The 22,253-nt window shown below is 34.1% G+C and overlaps 3 protein-coding genes across 4 annotated transcripts; 1 reads left to right on the forward strand and 2 right to left on the reverse strand.

The window, feature by feature from the left end:
- Positions 1-448: 448 nt before the first annotated feature.
- On the reverse strand, positions 449-3,921 carry LOC121745346 (sialyltransferase-like protein 1). Its single transcript, XM_042139209.1, has 11 exons — positions 3,568-3,921; positions 3,415-3,494; positions 3,185-3,271; positions 3,021-3,098; positions 2,839-2,930; positions 2,502-2,703; positions 2,213-2,303; positions 1,659-1,717; positions 1,347-1,495; positions 1,197-1,278; positions 449-1,109 (listed from the first exon to the last, which is right to left on the reverse strand). Exons 1-11 carry the CDS (start codon positions 3,680-3,682, stop codon positions 723-725), a joined length of 1,422 nt encoding a protein of 473 aa, XP_041995143.1. The 5' UTR covers positions 3,683-3,921; the 3' UTR covers positions 449-722.
- Positions 3,922-5,570: 1,649 nt separating this feature from the next.
- On the forward strand, positions 5,571-8,391 carry LOC121746168. The gene is made up of 4 exons (XM_042140076.1): positions 5,571-5,962; positions 6,247-6,340; positions 6,529-6,633; positions 7,819-8,391. The coding sequence occupies exons 1-4, from the start codon at positions 5,778-5,780 to the stop codon at positions 8,086-8,088; spliced, it is 654 nt and encodes a 217-aa protein (XP_041996010.1). The 5' UTR covers positions 5,571-5,777; the 3' UTR covers positions 8,089-8,391.
- Positions 8,392-10,883: 2,492 nt separating this feature from the next.
- Positions 10,884-13,741, reverse strand: LOC121745537 (putative glycerol-3-phosphate transporter 1). 2 transcript variants are annotated; one of them, XM_042139487.1, is made up of 3 exons: positions 13,609-13,741; positions 11,900-12,941; positions 10,884-11,795 (listed from the first exon to the last, which is right to left on the reverse strand). In XM_042139487.1, exons 2-3 carry the CDS (start codon positions 12,891-12,893, stop codon positions 11,236-11,238), a joined length of 1,554 nt encoding a protein of 517 aa, XP_041995421.1. In that variant the 5' UTR covers positions 12,894-12,941; positions 13,609-13,741; the 3' UTR covers positions 10,884-11,235. The 2 variants fall into 2 exon arrangements, with proteins under 2 accessions (XP_041995421.1, XP_041995420.1); XM_042139486.1 differs by having other exon boundaries at positions 11,900-12,915; positions 13,609-13,735.
- Between the last annotated feature and the right edge of the window lie 8,512 nt (positions 13,742-22,253).

Here is a 22,253-nt window from a genome sequence, read left to right on the forward strand (position 1 = left end):
GGTTTATGAGATTGAATCCCACAACTCAATCTTAGATGGATAATCATGGGATAATTAGTCATAGCTAACCCCTTATGACTAAAATAATCTCATAACTCAATCCTAGATTATATCATGATATTATTTTATCTTGGAAACCGAACACCACCTAAGTTGATTTTTTGGGCATTCAAACATGGTCCAATCTTCATTTAAGGGTTAAGAATACTGTTGATTTATGCTTTGTGAATTTGATGTTATGAATTCACTTACATGAAGTTCTAGACACTGACTTTTTTGTTAATAACATTAATAGCGTCATTACTTTTTTAGGACTTTTCATCATAACAGTAGTCATTGAGTTCTCATATGGTTGAATATATTTAATTTGTTCAACAAATTTAATCTTTACTAAACAATCCAAAATAAAAGCATCAACAGTAATGGTAATGGAGTATATAAAAAAGAATAACATAAAAGGAGACTATGGTTACAAAAACGCTTCTCGGATCGAATCATGAAATTTCCCTTCTGACAAATGAAAGAAATGCTGTGACAAGATAAATAAAAATTTAAGAAACATGTGGCCAAAGAATACAGTGTATCATATGGATCTGATATAGAGCCTATCCTTGGATTAGTCCATGATCAAAGCATGGCTTCTTGTGGCTTCGGTCAACTCTGTATATGCAAAGGTTATCGCAGTAGATTGATTCCAATGGGGGTAATTAAGCAGATCACACTTAAGGTTTCAAGGAATGCCTCACACACACTAGATCATCTAGTTTATTACCATCCATTTTATACATAGACACCCTCTCCATTTGTGTGTACTGATCTCTTGCAGCTTTCCTTAATTTCTTGAACGGCATCACCTCCCACTTGTTGTAATTGGAATTCTTCCTCACGTCGCTCATATCTGGTGATCCAGATACTGGTCCGCTGCCATATGCCCCAGAATTGCCCCACACTTTACAATTGCGGAATTGTCCCATGTTGCTGCTTTGGTCATCTTGACTCTTCTTCAAGCGTACAGCAGTGGAGTGAGCTTTACTTATTGCTGCTCGACTTGGTATGTCAGACCAGTCTTGCTTCCTTTCAGCTCTCATAGGAGAATGGATCCTAATGACCTGGTAGGCTTTCGTATCATGATAAGCACATAAACTGAACTAGACAAGAGACATTACAGCAACAGCAAAAAAAAAGTGTATACTTACACCAAGGCATTCCAGAAGCTGGTAATAAGCTCTTCCTTGAAGTGGATTGTGCCCTTTCCTAGGTGTTGAGAAGTACCGGGTCCTGAATCATGGCACAAGTTTAAGGCTTACAAGCACACCACAAAATTAAGAGAGATTTTTTGGACTAACCACTCGGTATATCCAGGATCAACTGTGAAACCGTATATGTCAACAATGTCGCACATGGAAAGTGCAAGTTCTATTGATTTCATTCCAGTCCCTTTTGCACCCCTACGAAGAACAATACCTTGGAATAGGTAAACTGGATTTGGGATTTTCTGCATTGATTGGAAGAGAATATACAGTAAATCTCAGTTCAGGGGAACATATAAAGATCACCAACCTCACCCATCATAGAAGCCCATAACTATTTCAAGGAATCAAAGTTCATAATCATCCATCAAACATTTTGAATAGTTAATGATTTTCGAATGCACCTACCTTTATCATATCATTGATACTTTTGTGGGTAAGACTTTTGATAATCAGCACTTCATCATCTGCCACAGAAAATAATTATTTTATTTATCATTGAACAGTATCTACTATCTATGCCCAATGATGCTGAAAACAAACTAGCATAAGCAATTACTCCTTCCGTCCCACAATAAGAGTCCTATTTCATTTTTACCATAAATAGTAAGTAAGCCCCACATTCCACCAACTTATTCCACTCACATTTTATTATAAAACTAATACCCACATTCACTAACTTATTCAATCCACTTTTCTTTACATCTCTTAAGACCCGTGCCCAAACCAATTAGGACTCCTATCGTGGGACGGAGGGAGTATGTTATTTGTTCAGAAGTGGCCTCAAGTATCAACCCTATTAAGTTCCTAGAGCTCATATGCCTGGCTCCAGTGTCATGTGGATTTTGCTAAACATTACTGGAATAACAAACCAAAAGACAAAAAGAACACAAAATGAACTATATGGGGTACTGGAGTAGCAGTAACTAAGCATTCAAACCATTTTTAATGCTATATGTTACCTGATCCATTGAGAATTGGAATCATGTTTCGTGCAGCACCTCTAACTACCAGGCGAAAATCTCTTTTCAAACCAACATATTTGGCATATTTCTGTTATAAGGGAAAAACAAATTTTAATAAAATTATTGAAATCCCCATCCTGAATTAATGCTATGAAAATAACAATCAAATAGTTAGATAGGTAGCAAAACACATTTGTTATAGCAAAGCAAATGACAATTCATGCTCTGCATATAGTTAGACCCCAAGCATGTGCGGCACAAAACCAGCTAGAGTAAACTCATTGACCTCATTAACAGGCGCCTCATTATCTCTTATCACTGCATCATGGCTGTCAATTTCCTCTCCAAATTCTGTCTTTAAGAGATCTCCTGAATTTCCAACAACAGCACAAGTTCGAAACTGGCGAGGGTGGAAGGGTGGCTTTGCTGGAAGAAGCACATTAAGATGTTCCTCACAGAGGGTCTTATTGTAGCATTTATCTGTTCCTCTACAATAGTAATGCAAAATGTGGGGAGAATAAAGATAAGTGAACGGTGAAGTAAAGTTGTCAAACTCAATCAGCATAATATATGTAATAAGAAGAAGAAGAAGAAGAAGAAGAAGAAGAAGGTTATCGACATACAACTGTGCTATCCTCTTTGGAGCATAATCCACCCACCCATCAGGACGAGCATCTAAATACTCTCTCGTCAATACTGTAGTCATATTGCGATACTGCATTTCAGATAACCAATGCTTGATTTAGGTGTCAGGCCAAACAAAAACAGCATAAGCTAAATTCCCAAACAAGGAAAAACTTGTAACCTGTTCCCACAACAGTATTGCCTCGCATACATCATACTTGTATTCCAAGGGCTCAAAGATCTTAAATTGTGCATTGTACTGCAAACAGAGTGATAGAGCTATGAGTGAAACGCAGCTGGCATTATTATTTGCTAAAAAATCTGGGCAAAATAATAAAGACCAACCCAGGTGCTGTTAGTCCCTTCTGGAAACTTGAGAACCAGATTACAGTGATCTATAATCTGAGCAGTGAGTCCAAGGCCTCTGTTTGCCTACACGCATAAACCAATGCTAATAAAAAGCCGATCTTTGAAAACCTTGGAGCGCATCTGGTAACTTAAATAAAATCTGAACTATGGAAAGGAGAAATAATAGGTAAGCAGTAGAGATCTAAGTGGGAGAAACAGCAACTTACGACGCATTGTTGGACGGTGGATTGGAAATCAGACAATATCCGAAGATCACGTCGGTTAATTTTAGGAATTCGCTGGTTTCCTGGAAAGAGATGAAAGCAGGTTGAGTAATGAGGCAAGTTAAAAAGAAAGAGTAGAAGGAGGAGTGACGGTACCTGCGGCGGGGAAGGAAGAGCGGAGGGCGAAAACGAAGAGAGAGAGAATAGCGGCGGCGGAGAGAAGATGTAGAATTGCCGGTCTCCTCACGGAGGGCTTTCTGAGGCCTCTCATCTTCCGATAGAACGGAGGGATGCTCACTCAATTCTATTTTGAGAGCAGATCATTTATGTACTGGATGAAGTCGGCGCGTGAGGCATTGCGTCGAACAGGCAGGATTTGGCGGCCTGGTGCGGAGGGAGCTGGGAGGCGGAGGCGGAGGCAGAGGCAGTGGCGGTGATCGGCGGAAGGATTGCCGGTAGAATTGAAGGTGAAGAGTGAATTGGGATTTGCTGACTAGATTCTCTTTTCAAAATTAATTTTTTACTGTATAAGTACGAGTATGTTTTTTAATTTACAATTGCAGCCATTTTTTATTTACTAGAGTAAATTATAGTCGAAGTTCAAGTACTACTACAATCCAACTAAATGAATTTGTGTAATATGTGCCCACAAAAACATCTAAATATTTAATTTTTGGATGATTAAAGGATATTAGTCTTTAAAATTATAGTACTAACATTTTAGTCCTGTATTTTCCATGAACTTTAATACAAATTTAAAATATCACAAATTTTATATTTTATTTATTATTTTTCAATCATATCTAAATAAGATATTTTGGTAAAAATTTATTCTAAGTTGGCAACCTTGAAGCCTTTGTGATATCACATGGTAGTAGTGAGAATGCTACTTGCCCACTCTTGTAACTCTATCTCTCTGAAACTAATTGCAGTGCTCTTATACAGTGGCGAACGTAAGATTTTTATACTGGGGGTCCAAATTATGTTAACGATAGTTGCATATTTTTTAGTGTCAACAATTATAGAAACAACCCGAGACATTACGAAGCTACGAGAGAGATGAATAGTTTGAGATGCATTTTTCTCCTCTTATGTGCTGCTTCGTATTTATCAGTTACATTTTCTCTTCTCCGATACATTTTATATACCCTTCGTCCATAAAAAATACTAGTTTCATTTGTAGACGAAAGTAAGAGAGAGGAGAGGCAAAATAGATGAAGTATAAGAGGGAAAGTAAAAAAGTGGTTACAAGACCAAATCGCCAACCACCTGAGCTAACTAATAGTACTTGAAAAATGTTGTCTAATTATACATAATATAGTAAATATCAAAATGGGTGGGGGTTCCATACCCTCACAAAGGTCCGCCTTGCTCCTATAGGCAGAAAAAATGACATTTACTATGGAACATGGTGAGTATATTTGAACTCGGGTTTAGATCAGACGATCTACGGTTGACTACGAACAATTATCTTGTGCAAAAGTCGCAGATCATCTTCGATTATTTGGAGAACTATTAATCGTAATTAATTCTAACAAGCTGAATTCATGATTTATGATTTATATTTTCATTAATTAACTGCGTTTATTATATATTGAGTGAGGGATATACTAATATGCTAACTAATTTTAAAGTGTTAATGCACATCAAATCATGTGCTGCCATGTGGCACGAAAAATGCAATATTATATATAGAAAAATGCAATATACATTTGTAGAAGCTATAGATGAATTTCGGCGGATTGCATTTTTTATTGTTGAGTTTTATATTTTAGATATAGGTTATTTATTTGTATTTTATATATAGACGGATTGCATTTATATATAATTTATTTTGCATTGTAGACAATTTATGTTAACATGCAAAACTCAACAATATAAAATGCAATTTGCATATAATTAAAATGCAATCTACAAAAATGCATTTATAGCTTGACAAATGTATATTGCATTTTTCTGTGTACAATATTGCATTTTTCGTGCCACGTGGTAGTATGTGATTGGATGTACGTTAGCACTCTAATTAAGGATGCGCCCTAATGTTCCCATGTCGTGTGATGCTCCATGAATGAATTAATCATCTAAACAGATTTCGTTCTCTAAATTTATTTTATGTGCTAGTTTTCTTTTGCAAACCATATCAATCACTCAAACTGCTCTAGAGTAATAATAATTCAGTTTCTGGAAATATGAGATTGATATTTTAATTTATTTGGCATTTTGACTAATTTTAATTTCAAATTAATTGATATTAATAAATATCGTCGACGAAAAAAATGAAATTTATAGGTAAAAAATTAGAAAAACTTTTCAGCTGATCAGAAGTAAGCTATGGAGTAGAAGTGGAGTAGTAATTCGCAAAAGGAATGGAGGATTTTGCGAAGAAGGTGTCCATATCAGAACCAGAGACCATAAATATGGAGAATCAAGCTGAAGAGAAACAAGAAAAAGGCTCAAAAATCAACACCACCAACGAAGCAATTCTAGGGTTGCTCCGCAGATTCCTCGCTGTTCAGCAGCGCCGCGCCCTCGCTTATGCCCGCCTCAAACGGTATTCTTTCTCTCTCCCCAATTTCTCCTTGATTGCACGCAGTTTGTGTCCTCGCAAATGGTATACTGTACTCTGAAGGAATCCATACATCCCTGGGGCTGGATGAGTCGTTGTGTGTCTGGGAAAGAAATTGAGCTCTTATTATTTCCAATTTCTGTTTCTGTATTGTTATAGAGTCCGGAACTTTCCTGATTATAGTGTGGATCAGAAGTGAATATGCTTTGGTTTGCTCCGGTTGTTTATGGCATTTCGATTTCGTCTCAAATTCTTTGTTTTGTACGCAGGGGTTTTGAAGATTATAGGATCTCGGGAGGTGAATTAGCTTTTCAGCAGCTTTGCAGTGAGATTACTCTCGAGTTTAATGATTGTTCAAAGCAGGTCAGTCTCTCTGAATCATGATACTATTGAAAGTGATCATGATTCTTAGGTTAATACTGGGAATAATAATTTCAAACAATGGTGGAAGACAATCTTGATGTCCTTGAGTGTTTTGGGTGCTTTTGGATATCTTGGTTTCTTCAATTGCCTGCTGCATTTTCTTATGTGAAACGTGTGTTCTGATGAAGGTGCTTGAAATGGAATCGATATTTGCAAGTCCTGCTTATTGCAGAGAGGATCTGGCTGGCTTGCTGAGATCAGTTCAAGTCAAAGAAAAGGAGAAATTGAATTTAGTATGTCATCCTCTTTTCAATGCCTTATTATTTATCTGGCAATCATGGGATATTTCTGAATTACTTCAATGTCTAGTGTAGTCCTATCAAGCTTCCTGAGCCATGACTTGCATGATTGCACAGTCTGTTATGATGGAAACATTATTTAGGAATTCACGGTTATGAACTTCCAGGACAAGTATAATGGGATTATTCCATTCTATGGTATGTGCATGCTCATAAACATCTAGGTTTTCTATGGCATTTTTAAGAGTTGGGATCTCATGCAAACTAGTACATCCTTTTTAATGGGATATTTCATACTTGTATTTATGACACTAGTACATCCTTTTTAATTAGATATTTTATACTTGTTAAAAGTTTTTTTGTGGCTTCTGTCTCCTTGTTAACAATCTAGAAGACAGTATCCCAATTGAAAGGGAAGTCACAACGATAATCATTTCAAATTTTTTGGAGGGGGCAGGGAGATATTTGATGAAAACAGTGACCATTAACTTCATTTTATTTTGGACCATGTCATGGGAGTGCCATCTACCCATCCCAGGCCTTGCCTAGGTCTAACCCCCAGTATGGCGCCCATGCACCTTTTAGAACACTTGGGAAGCATAATGAGCAGTTCCGTTTTGCAGCAAGAGACAGATTGGATATTTTCTTGAAAGTGTCTGACAATTTATCTATTGCTAGAAATGAGATCATTGACTGTCGTGGTAGAAATAATTCCTAAGAGAAATTTAAATACACCTAATAGATACTAGAACTCGTAAGTTAAAAAAAAAGCTTGTATCACTAAATGCACTGTGCTCTTTCATCTTTCAATTAGTTTCTAGAAACCGCAATTTTTTTATGTATCCTTACTAGAAATTAAATGTCAAAATTATTGGTAAATAGAAGTGCTTGAAAAATGAAGAATGTTTGACCGGGAATTTTGATTGACATTACTATCTGCACAGCATGCAAAAGAATGCGCCTGTTAGCCTTGAATCGATATCAGAGAAGAAAAGAAAAATAAAATCTCAAATGACAAAGGTTGTAGCTTTATTTAGTTCCATGTTTCTGTAGTTCTTCATACTTTTGTATTTCCTTGCTCAAAGGTCTGTTGTGTTTGAGTATCCCTTGATGGTATATCTATGTTGACCATATCTGATACATGTTCTGTTTCATTTTTTGTGCTCCTTTTTCTCTCAGACAGCTACAATTCAAGTGCTGAAGAAGGCTGGTCGACCCTCGGAACGCTTGGTAAGCCATGAGAATTGCAGATTTACTCAGTCGACGGGACACGAATGCATGCACATCCAGCAAATAACTGAGGAATCTGGAACCGAGGAAGCTGAGGCTGATTCTGAATACGATAATGCCCTCAAGGAAGCTGTTCAAGGCATTCAAGATGCAGTCACTTCTATAAACGAATACTTGGAAGAGGTCAGGTATGAGATTGCAGCACTTGAAGACGAATAACACTCTCACTTTCTTTTGGTGGTGTAAGTGTAGTGGCCCTTATGCCCAATGCTTTTCCTGGAGACTTAATGGTTGAAAGTTACGTACTGTTGAATTTAGAGGGGTAGTGGGCTTTTCATATAGTATGCCTTAATGATCCTGATCGAGCAGTGATCATCTCAGCTCAGTTTAATAATTTAAATTCTTGGTTAGAAGGTTAGAATTTGGAAGAATATTGAATACACACAATTCGATGCATGTAGATGGGACTGGGAGTATAACTAGTGGATGATTTTGGTCTTGGAAATATCAAATGTTCAACTATTCATGCTTCTTTGCTGATTGCATTTGTTTCTATACTTATAATTTTTTTTTTGCTGAAAGTTGTTTATGTGCTAATTGTAAAAACTGATTTGTACGGGTGCAATCGAACCTATTTGAGTAGAATAAAATTTGCGAATTTATAATGCTAGTATTAATTTATTTGGGTCTAGACTATTTTATTTAAAAAGTTTGGTCATTGCAAAATTTAGGCCATTGTGAAATTAAAAAGTATGGCCATTATGAAATTATAGTACTATAAATTTTAAAAATAATTTTTATAAAGAAATGCTCTTTTATCGTTCACAATAAATATACTCCATTATTTATCTTCTTATAATAAATAAAGTTAATTAGAGATTCAATACAATTATTATAGTGAATTATTTAATGAGGTACATAATATTGTCATAAAGCATGGTCATTCGAATTTCTTGGAGACTGGAGTAGTAGTGAAAAAGATATGGCAATTGGCATGCACAGAAATGTACAAAACATGTGTCATCTGTATTGAGGTCATCAACAAATTGACTGTATAAGCCAGTGACCTGGTATGAGTTTTACCAAACCTAGAAACTAGTAGGAGTAGTTCGCTAGGAGGTGGCATGCATCTCTTGTGTCAAAGGTGAATATTTTTCTTTATCACTGGAGAGACGATGAACTAGTCTGCCACATACTCCATTCCATATGCTTCGTGGTTTAACATGAAACACTTGGTTTCATCTATTATTTATTACTACTACCTCCGTCCCATAGGAATATGCATGATTTTTTTAGTCCGTCCCACAATAATATACATTTTCTAATTTTGGAACAAAAATTTCTATTGAGGTGAGTCTCATTCTCCACTAACAATACTTTAATTACATTTTTCTCTCTACATCTCTCTTACTTTACCAAGTGCATATTCTTTGGGGATGGAGGGAGTAGTATATTTTATGAATTTAATTAAAAAATAATAATGAATGACTAACTATATGATATGGAGTATATAATGTTTTCTAATAAATTATGAAAAATCAAGTTTTACAAATAGGTCAAAATAGAAAAAAATACCTCAAATATAATTATACCTATAGAATAAATATTTTAGGAATCGCAAAGGCTGACACTTAATTCATTCCTTTTCAATTCGTCACATCTTCTTTTATAAAATTTGTCCGTTTATCGCTCTCGGATAGTTGATTACGAAAGAAACAGTGTGAATTTTGTGAATTAAACTTTTGCATGATTGTTTTCCTATTCCTTTTATTTTTGCATGACAGTTGGTACGGGCCACACATAATTATTTTCCTATTCCTTTTATTTTTAAATACTAATATTTTAGGGAAACAGACACAAACAAAGTTGCTATCGCACGTGGGGTCGCAAGGTTGATGGTAATTAGGAAAAATCACCCATTGGTTTAAAGCAAGAAAAGGCTCATCACTCTTTGAAAGGCCAAACCTACTTCTCACCAATACCAACCTAGGGTTGGCACATTCCTTACACGTGGGCCTTGCAATCTGGCCACAAACATACATTATGTAACAGCCACTCATTAAATCTCTTTTCTACTATTATTACAAAATAGAAATTTTGTGATGTTAAGTTTTCTTTTAATATGTTGAAATCATTTGATATACGAAACATAAATTTCACTAAATATGTCATGTTCGATGAAATTGATCTAAAAAGGTTGATGGCAGCCCCAAATCCAATTGAATCATACTAGTAGTAGCATTAAACTAGAAAAGGAAGCAAACCTCGTTTTCTCAGAGGCCACTTCAGTTTTCAGTGGATCTCACGTAATGTGATCAAAGCAATTGTTCTCATTTGTAATCATGGAAAAATTATGTATCACTGTCAACTTGTCCTTTGAGAAACTATCATTTCCGATTATAAAGATTATATAGATACAGTACATTTTAATTATAATTATCAGATATGATCTGTTGCTAACTTTTCTTAACTTGTTAACTCATCAATACAATGTATTAAAAATATCAATATGATGATACTGAAATGTCAACATAAACTTAAGTTGATATTTTAATACATTATGTGGACATTGATATTTAAATGTCAACACATTTTATTAAAATGTCAACACAAATATATGTTGACATTTTAGCGTGACTGTGTTGACATTTTTAATACACTACGTTAATAAGTTAGCAATTTAATAATCTAAAAAAAATTAGCATTTTAACACACCTATAATAATAATTGAAATAATGAGTGGCACTTTTTCAGACGGAACATACTACTAGTACATATCTTGGTCTACAATATATCCCATCTCTTAACATAATTTTCTTCTATTTTGTGAATTCAAATTCCTTTGCACTTTATAACCAACCTTATCTTTTGCATTCCACCACTTTGAGAACCTTGTTTTTATCGCCTAACATGCCTTTGTATTCTTTGAACTTGGGTGTTTTTCTATTTAATACAAGGGGCCATTGATAATTTTGCAGCAACAATCTCAAATGAAAATCAATCACAAGGAAACGGAACAACAGAAAAAGGTCATTGATTAAAAAAATTAAAAGAACCTTTTTCATATATATTACATATAACAGGAAAAATCTACATTTTCTTGAGGATGACTAAATTCCTCTAGCTTTTTTCTTGGGAGGGCAATGCATCATCCCAATTCAACCAATATGTACACAAAAATCACCACCTCTGCCCATGGCAATTTCAAGCAATGGAGGATAGGCAAAAGCTTGTATCTAGATTTCAAACTCGAATTCTTCTAACAACCATTTTTCAATTGAGGAGCTACCCCAAGAAGCTAGATTAGTATACAACGACGCATGTATGCACAACGAAGCAGAAAATCTTCTCGGTGTTGCAGAGCAATCATACCTCCAAGTGCGAAGGTGTTGACCTAGGAAGTTCGTGCGTCCTAGCATCTTGAATCTTCGAAGCCACCTCAGCCATAACGAGCTTCGTTAGAAGCAGTCCAGCTATGAGAGCTGCACCCATAAGCATTGTGAAAACTGCACTCCAGCTACTAGTTGATATGTATCCTGTTAGCAGTGGCCCAACAGCAGCACCTATTGATCCTGTTCCATCAATTATAGCAGTAACCGTGGCTAGAGCCCGTGCATTTCCCTTCAACGAACTGTGTGTTCCCAGATCAGCAGACACTGCCGTTGTTATAAGAGCGTATGGCCCGTTCACAAACATTCCAGTGATCAGCATGAGTATGATGTTTAGGGTCATGGACACGTGCCCGTAGCTTCTGTAAAAGAAGAGAGCCGGTATGGCACAGTACATGAAACTTGCTGCTGTTATGGCTCTTGCATCTAAACGATCAGAAATGTGGCCAGCCAGGATCCCTCCAACCACACCTCCAACGTCGAACAATGTAGACAAGTTACCGGACTCCTCATTTGATAAGTACCTCCCTTCAATGGCTGCAACATTCAGAATGAAGACAATTAGCTTTTAGTAACATTGGAAGTAATTGCACAAAATATTAGAGTACATTCAAAATAATGCAAAAATGAAGTTCATGTACCTGTATGGCTAATGTAAAACGGGAGCCAGTAGAGGAACGTGTAGGCCACCAATTTCGAAAAGAAAAGGCAAAGGGAAAAAGAAGCAACCCCAGGAATTCTCCATGCTTCCAGGAATCCCACAGCACTTCTATGATCTGAGTTCATGCTCAACAATGGTACTGCTAATTCATCCCCTTCTTTCCTGGGAGATGACACTTCTTCATCATCATCAATATTAGCTCCAACAGAATCCGGGCTAACCGGTAAGAAAAAGAACAGCACCAAGCCTACAAACACAATACCAAAACCAGGAATAACCATGGACCACCCCCACCCATGCTTTAACAACACCGAAGCAACTACACAGCCTGTAATGTTACCAAGAGAAGTATGAGAATTCCAGATACCCATTATAAGTCCCCTCTTCTTTTTCCCAAACCAATTTCCAACAACTGCAACCACTGAAGGCCATCCAGTTGATTGGAATAGTCCAGCAAGCATCTGGACAATCAAATAGTAATAGAAAGTGTGTATATTTGCCCAGTATCCAACTCCATAAAGGGCAGTAAACAATCCGGTTCCAACCATACCTATGGTTAGAAATATCCTAAGATCCATCCTATCCCCCACATGTCCAGAAAAAAACATCCCTATAGCATATACAAAGAGAAAAGCCACATCAAGCTCCCCAAGCAATGCAGTTCCATCAGAACCGCTGAAGGGCGCCCAACCAGCTCCAAGAGCCGAATTTCTAGTTCCTTGCAGCGGCACTCGTCTCCAAAAGAAGATAGATTGCAAGTCTACATCTGGAGATTGTGGATCAAGAGCACTTTTCACCACACTGGTAGTTTTCCTTGTAGCGTGGTAGGCCATGTATGCAAAGAATGTTATGATAAGGACAATGGCTTGATGAGTTTTGTACGAGATGGCTGATCCTTTGACATATTCAACGAATCGTAATCCTAGGGCCTTGCGGTATCTTATCTCTCCAGCAGGCTCTCCAGTTAATCCCATTACGGCTTATAAAGTCCCCACCCTTCAATGGAATAAAGAATTAGAAACCTGAATTTACGATAACAAGATCATCAATTAGATTATAGGATCATTCGAGATAGATTATTTCCACATAAATCTCATCAAATTGGCAATTGAAAATGCTAATAGCTAGTTTTCTAACGCCATTCAATCATCGAAACCATTCAGATCAAAAGATGCATATGAAATTCAAACTCTCATAATGAGTACAGATTAAGTTTGTGCTTTTTCAGCGAATAACTGTAGAAACTTAGCTCAAAATAACGTTTTAAAACACATATTAAAATCAACAGATTTCCCATCGATCCAGGAAACTGATTGGATTAACGAACAGCGCATCTGTTCCACTCATAAACACAAAAGAGAACATGTTTCACCTAAAATAGAAATTACTTAGAGCGTAAAAAAACAGAACTCATAATCGAAAGACAAGCAGCCAATAAATTTCCCAAAATCATTTCTTTAATTGAGCATCAGCCTTAAATAAAAAAAAATTATCTGCACAGGTAGCAAGAGCAGAGAGAAAAAAAATGATTCTGAATAACGGAGACAGATTGAATTCAGAAATTACAGGAAAGGATGAGTGTTCGTACAGCTCCGGGCGATCAAAAATCAATACAGATGACCGGATAACACGAAATAACATTAAATAAGAGAAAAATCTTGAATAAGAAAATCGATGAGACTGGTTTACCCGAGATTGTTCGAGCCAATGCTGTGCTGTGGCGGAGTGTTTATGCCTGGGCGTCTCTCTCTCTCTCTATGAATGATGGTTTCAGTCTCCTGTTTGAGTGCAGGTCGTTTATGGAGGAACAAATGGTGGTGACGTTGGTGTGAAGAGCAACTGCAAAGAGAGGGGTTTATTTATTTGCAGCAGCTAAATTTGAAGTCCCGACAATGCCCTTGGACAACTGCCTCTTACTGGTGAGCTGAAAATGACCATTTTGCCACTGAGCGTGTGCTGTGTATTATTCTAGACTAGTCGTAAGTCGTAACCGACGCCACCCGTTTATAGGGGTATATCCCAACCAGATTCCACTTATACTACTTGGACCAACAAACCGACTTCTATTCTCCTTTTTATTCATTGCAATTAAATTAAATTAAATTAAATTAAATTAAATTAAATTAAATTAAATTAAATTAAATTAAATTAAATTAAATTAAATTAAATTAAATTAAATTAAATTAAATTAAATTATAATTTTTAACCTTTTTGCCAAAACTGAAATTTCAAGTATCAATCTTTAATGCTCATGTTACAACAACGTATGTTTTGACGTTTCAATCAGGCTATCCACAATGGGGCGGACGATAGCGCGCCCGATGCACTGTGGCACCGCGGACGATGGACGATACGTCGTCCGCGCCTGACGCTTAGCCCGCGGACGAAGCGCGGACGATAGGGCATCGTCCGCCCACTGTGGGCGACGTGGACGATGGCGCGGACGATGCAACGTGTTTTAGTTTTTTTTTCTTTTAATTTGAAAATTTTGTTATATATATACCCCAGCTTCACTTTTCATTTGTAACTTTTCGATTAACTTTTAAACTCTCAAATTACGCTATAAAATGAATTCTGGTGGATACTCAAGTCCGAATTTTGTTATATATATATATATATATATATACCCCAAGCCGAGCGCTTCCAGAGGTTGAGCGATGAGTTGAGCCGGAAGTTGGGGCTTTTGTAGGATAGTCATTTTTTTATTTCTAACTCGTGTAACTCTTTTTTAAATCAATGAATTTTTTGCCGTTCTTTTAGTTAAGCGTTGTGTTTTTTAATAAGTTTGCATTTATATATTTGAAAACATTTAAATTAAATAACAAAACAATAGTAAAATACTTAGGGCGTGCCTTAGAGCGCCCCACTGCAGGTGGAAGGGCATGAGGATATAATACTGACGTGGTGATGCATAGGGCGGGCTTTAGGGCGCGCCTTAGGGCGCCCCATCGTGGATGGCCCTCACTGAGTTAGATCTATGAGTACTATTTATGTGAAATTAACATTTTACGTCATACCCCAAATATCCATGACAATTATGCCACAAATTAGGTCAAATATTATTTATTTATAGAATAATGTGCCACAAATCAGCTTTTAATTATCTATTTTCATGAAGTATATTTTATTTAAAGTGTGATTATTTTAGAATCAAATAAATAAATTTCAAATATACTTAATTAAAATAAAAAAATACATAATTAATCCTAAATAATACTCCCTCCGTCTCACAAGAATATGCACTATTTCATTTTTAGTCCGTCTCACAAGAATATGCACTTTTTAATATTGGAAAGTTTTTTTTCTCTCTAATGAGGTGAGACTCATTCTCCACTAACAATACTTTATTTACCTTTTATCTCTATCTTTCTTTTACTTTATCAATTTTACATTAAAACTCGTGTCGACCCCAAAATGTATATTCTTTGGAAATGGAGGAAGTAATTGAAATTAAATACTACTCCACTACTTAAATAATTAAACTCTTTGTTGGAACACAGATAAACACAGATATTGTTTACCAAATTTGTTACTATATGTATTTACATCTCTGCCGATGCTTGGCACAACCAGCGATTCATCATATAACTTTTGGTTGGAACGATTTACAATGAAAGAAAAACATACTCCCTCCTTCCGTCCCCAAAGAGTATGAATTTTGGGTTCAGCACGGATTTTAATGCATTATTGGTAAAGTAAGAGAAAGATAGATAGAGGAAGTTTTTTAAGTATTGCTAGTGGAGAATGAGTCTCACCTCATTAGAGAGAAGAGAATTTCCAAAATTGAAATGTTTATACTCTTTGAGGACGAACGGAAAATGAAATAGTGCATATTCTTTAGAGACGAAGGGAGCATATATTAGCAATATAGAAAACCATTTTCTTGGTCAGTGGTCATCATTAGAAACATATTGTTAAGAAATGCATTCTAAGGAAACAATTGGGCCTTAAATACATAAGCCTTTATATTCTAATAGACTTAGAGATTAACAACTTCAGTGTAACCACATCTTCTTGATCCGTATCCTTGTTAGGGTTGTTATACTGAAAAAGCATGTTTCGAGTTGAATGGTTGCTTGTATACATTTGCATGTTGTGAAAAGAAGCAAAATAATTTTTGCCATGTTGTGTTTACTTATTCATTTAACAAATATGTTTTCCAAGCATTGAATGTCTAAAAGCAAACCAGACTAAAACATCTGCATTGTAGATTGAATAGTGGAACAAGTCATCACAGTAAGTAACTCAGTCAATCTCTTGCAAGTAACACATAATTTCTAATTTAGATAGGCTTTCCGTATGAAAGTTTCCATGTCTTGTGAACTAACGAAACTAGTGTGGTATAACACTGAATGAATCTAATGGTGAGATATGTCATTCCTGTCTATTTTCTGAAAAATGAGGTCTTGGTAATTATTATATTTCTTAGTCTTTGTATATAACATTGACCATACGACAATAATTATGTCATGTTTTGGTTTTTCAAAAACTGTGAGTTTTTCGTAATTTATGTATCCTGATATCTTGTACAATGATGAATAATGTCTAGTGGTGCGAGGATTGTTATTGCACTGAATCGTGTCATAAGAGAGTCCAATTTGATAATTTCATCAAGAGGTTTGTAGAAAAAGTTTTATTATTCTATAAACTCGACCGATCGAAATTTATTTAATGAAAAATAAATAATATTCTTCAACTTGCCCATTCTTGGATAAAAAATGTTAGTTAATTAATATTGTACAATAAATTTAAATTATTTAATGAATATTTCAATTTTAAATATGAAAAAATAATTATATTAAAAAAGAAGCCCTGAGTTTAGAAGTTTGATAGTTTGTTGCTCATGCATCAAAAGTCCCTAACTTTTCGGGTTGTGACATCACAGGTCCCTAACAAAAAATATCGTCAGAGGACCTTAACGTTAAACATAATCACGAATCGAGTATTTTTAACCACTTTTCGGACGAAATTGCACAAATAGTTTGAAGGGCATTTTTGGCAATCCCTAAATTCACTGACATATGAATTTTGTCACATTTCTGTCAGCAACTTCTTATGTAATATCCTAATAAGTTCTGGTACTTCATACTTGATTAAAGTTTTGTCAATATTTGTACACAAAAAAAAACTTATTCTATTCCTCTATTTCTAGTTAATAGTACCAATATACTAGTTATATCATGTAGGAAATTCATTAAGAAATAACAAAAAATATAGAAAAGTAAAGTTATTTATGAAATAAAATTTGAATCAATAATAGATAGAATAAAAAATATTTCATATTTAATTAAATAATATAATAATTATTTTCTTGAAAACACTGACATTTAAAATATTATTTTATTATATATCATCGAACTAATTTGTTAATCTAAGCCTAACTTTAAGACGATTTTATATTTGTTGATATTTTATTAAGAATTTTAATTTAGCTCAAACTGAAAATTTTAACATCATATGAATATTCAATCTTTATTTATAATTTTACATAGTTTCTTGTCATTCATGAAAAAATTGAAACATGTATAATATTTGGAAAATATTCAAGCATGTGACATTAGCTATTTAATCCTTGGAGATTTTTTTTATCAATAATAGTAACTGAAATTAAGACAACGTAAATTTATAAATTAATACTGCAAAATTGAGATACTTTCATAATAAATAAAATCGATCGATAAATCAAGGTAAAAAACAAATAAAAATTAGGGGAAATAGAAAACATCAAAAAATACCAGAAAATGAGTTTTATAAGGAAGAAATGGTCTCATTTTATTATTTTCATATTAATTAATGCATATAATGATAAATATGTATATTATAAAAAATTAGAAAGTGTAAATATTGACAAAATTTTAATTACGTATGAAGTACCAGAACTTATTATAAAATTATATAAGAAGTTGTTGACAAAAATGTGACGGGAATCACATGTCAACAATATAATGAAGTGACAAAAAAATGCCCTTTTAGGGTCTGAGGGTGTTTTAGTCCGAAAAAACATGATTCATAATTGTATTTAACGTTAAGATCTTCTGGCGTTATGTTTTTTTGTTAAAGATATGTGGTGTCACAACCAGAAAAATTTGAAATTTTTTAGGCAGTTCACTCTAATTTTTATTGTGAGGGGCGGCCTTAATCCCAACAATTATCATCTATATTTATATTATAAAATGCATATCAAGCAACCTCATTGAACAAAAACAAAAATGGCGTGGAAAGCATTGCAACGAGACCATCAATGAATAATGTTTAATGTGGCACACACGTCGGTAAATGCTTGAAAAAAATAATCATTTACATGACACTTGTCTGTAACTATGTGGACAACTTAATCATACTCTAAATTTCCTGAGCACTAGTTACAAATCAACAGTGGCCAATTTGATTACACAATACATATATTAGTATAATATTAATATTGTCATTATGATTTGGTCACTAGTTAAAAGTTATTGGGTCCCTCCGTTGAAATTTGGCATATTTTGAAAAAACTATTGGAAATTTGCAACAAAGTTTATAATATAAGCGACTGGATTTTAAGTTAGTGTGCAAACACCAAATTTCAACTGAAGTTTGTAAATTTCGAGACCATTATCTTTAATTTAATTTGAACTTTAGCATTGTATACATCGATTATAATTTTCTCTAGATTTCTCTAGATTTCTTTCATTTGATTATATGATTGATTTTATTCTTTAGATTTCTCTCATTTGATTATGATTGATAGTATTAAACAAAACTCCATTCTTATGAAACCTAACTATTTCCCAGTAGGCAGTGGCTTTACATCTAAGTGAAAATGCAATCTAAAAAATTCGAATATGCATGAATATTCGAATAATTGTGCGTGACGAGATCATTAATTTTTCAGGATGTGTGATGAGATATTTAAGCACTATGTATTGAGTTTTTATAGTTTTATATTCGAACAGCTGGCTGCTATAAAACTCTAATTCAAACAACATTAATAATGATGAGTGGATTAAATATTTCGATTCCTTTTTAGGTGGGCATCCGCCAATATTGATTCCGGTGATATCATAGATTCCGAATTCCACTTAGTTTTATTTATAGTAGTACTAATATTATGTTCCACAATTTTTTTTTCATTTATTTAATAAAGAGTGGATTAAATATATTGTCATAAATGTATCAACTTGCTCCCTTGCATTTCCAGTTGGTTAAACCAACTGTATTTGATACTTCAATTTAAAATGAACAATTTAGGTACTTAATTTAATGCGAAAATTGACTAATACTAGTAGTAGTATTTAGAAGTAAGAAAACATGCTTTAATTGAAAAAGAAGGCCGCCTTACTTGACACCTTTTTTTAATTTTAATCCTTCAAAAGTGTTGAGGGCCAAAAATGTAAATCCAAAGTGCGAAATTTGAATAGAGAAGGCCCCACTATGAGGAGGGGCGTGGGCTGTTTGGTAATTTCATGTTGGGGGATATTCGCATAATTCTTTTTGTGACAGTGTATATTCTCTGCCTCCATTCTCGTTATTATTTTATCGTCGCCGGCATGGGACCCACAAAATCCTACGTGGAATCTCGTCCACGGCAATCGATGACGTGGAATTTCACTTGGCCGGCGATTATTTTGCGTTTACATGGACCCGGTTCGTGGCTCTCCCGCTAATGCTTGTCCGTATCAAAACACGGCTAATACTTTAATTATTTTAAAATTACATTTAATGAGTCGGATGAAAATGATTGTGCTAGTTTGATTTTACTTCTTTTTGTTATACTCCACATCGCAATATCTACTATTTCAGTTTTGTTTATGGTCACGATTTATATATTGTGTCCACCATTAATATTACTTTTATTTGCTGATGGAGAGGCATTCGGTTCAAATACCAATCTATCACACCCACATTCAAATCTCATTTCGTTAGAATTTTTATGTTGCAACATTAAGACCATCCACAATTACAGCCTATCTCCGAAGTTCATCTCAAAGTCTATCTCTATTTTTTCTTGTCACGTCAGCAGGCTCATCTTAGAGCCTATCTTCCTGCAATGAGAGCCCATCCCAGGCCCCATCTCATTTTCACATCATCACTATTTTTATATATTTCACTTTTAATTGTTGATGTAAATTAAAGACAATGTAGTATACGATAAAAAATAATTTTTATTATAAACAAAATAAAACATCCTACATTATAAAATAAAAAAATAAGATAAAGATAGATAAAATGTGAATTGATGTAAAATTGTTGAAGTTCATATCATCGTGGAGAGAAGTAAAATTGAAATTGAGATTGGAAATAGATGAATGTGAATGGATGGGGAATGAGGTATATATAGTGGATTAAAAATTGAATTAAATTTAAAAACAAAAAGAAAAAAGAAAAAATGGATATCGGCTTGGCCGATCTATAGGCCTTGGGGCAGAGCCGAAAGGGAAGGGAGATAGGCTCCCTCCCCACAGTGGAGGCCTATGAGAGGCTATGGGGGGCCGATCGCTAGGCCCTTGCGATCGGCCCCATTGCTATTGCTCTACTACTCCATTTAGAAATGAATTTTCCTTTATAACAGCATATTTTTAGGTCTCGTCTTAAGAATATATACCTACATACATATAAGAATGAATAACATAAATATATACATACATATTATTGTTTCACATAACATGCGTATAAAAAGTGTAAGATCATTTGTAACTACTTGAAAAAGTATAAGAACATCAACGTTTGGTTATGAATGTATTCATTTGCTTGTGCGCTAGAATCCATTGTTGCGCAGACATTGGGAAGAATACTTCTAGCTTCCAATAAATTGTAATTCAGGAATTATTTGAATTTTCTATTTTAATTAATTTGGGTAAATAAATTAAAATATAATATATAAATGGAAAAAGATTGTGGGATGTTGAATATTTAAGAGAATGAATGGTGTTATTGCTTTCTCAGCAAATAATGCGATAAATAAAATTTGGGCCCACGAGTAGTGAAATGAAAAAAGGATTTTAGTGACGTAGTTAAGATTGACCTAATAATTTTATGAATAAATATACAAATAATATCCTAGCATATATACACAATAATTATTCTTTCTAGTTCTTATGCACGTCATTACTTTAAATATATATTGTGTATTATTAGCATTTCGTCAAATTTATACTCAATCTTTCCACAAAATATTGTTACATTTCGTCCATAATTTAAACTTATTTATTTTTAGTGATATTGATGCCTAATATCACAAAATTTTTCAAAAATATATCTTTTTCTCACAAACTTTAAATTTGACATACAATATCACAAACTTAATTAGCTGTTGAATTTTTTCCACTTTCAATGAAATCCGTCTACATTTAATTTGTTATTACATCATACGCGATATGGTTACCACTGAAAAATGATAATGATGTAATTACAAAGTCCCTAAAAGTCAGATATGGTTATCCATTTCATTTTAATACAGTTGGATTTATCAATGCGAAAAATTCAACAACTATCAAGTTCGTAATATTATATGCCAAGTTCAAAGTTCGTAGGAAAAACAAATTTTAAAAAAAGTTCATAATATTAGGCACTAATATCCCTTGTTTTTATTTTTTAAATAAATAGTATTCATATTTTATTAAATTATTATATCTATATTATATTATAAAATTAATATATAGAAAATGTGACAACGTGGATTTATGCAATTATTTTCAGTTATGCATATTCAAACCATCTGAAGGCAAACTTTCGATATCTTTGAAGCATTTTAAATATTTTAAAATAATATTCATGTGGTTGCTGTCAAATATGGATAGCTCTATATTCTCAACATTGCTTGTAGTTTAGGCCTTCACACCAATTAGCTTAACTTATTTGCTATAGATTTTGGAGTTAGATTAATTAATTATTTAAGAATATATGCTTTCTGAACGTGCTTTCGCTTAACAACTCCAACCAAAACATGTTAGGGGCATGTTATGAATCAACTGAAAATTGCAAACCATTCCAACAAATTAGTTTATTTTTTGCAGTTGATGTACAATTTGACACGACATAAAAACTTTAATGATATTCATGTGAAACTAATTGAATGGTTCTTTTAAATAGGAGTAGTAGTATTTGAAACCCTTTATGATAGAGTTTTATTTTTTAATTTGAAAAAGAGAATATTGGTGTATTGACACAGCCCACAAAAATACAAACACTCTTACTACGTGTCTGTAGTCTGCACAAGTACAAATGTACAATCATTTTTGCCCACCCTTTTTCTTGTATAGAGAAAAATTCGTAAATCAAATTATTATTATGGAGTATAAATAATGATGAAATTAACATTATGTAGTCACACTGAACCAATTACTCGGTGGATA

This window comes from Salvia splendens, chromosome 8, assembly GCF_004379255.2.
Source record: "Salvia splendens isolate huo1 chromosome 8, SspV2, whole genome shotgun sequence".
NCBI lineage: Eukaryota > Viridiplantae > Streptophyta > Magnoliopsida > Lamiales > Lamiaceae > Salvia > Salvia splendens.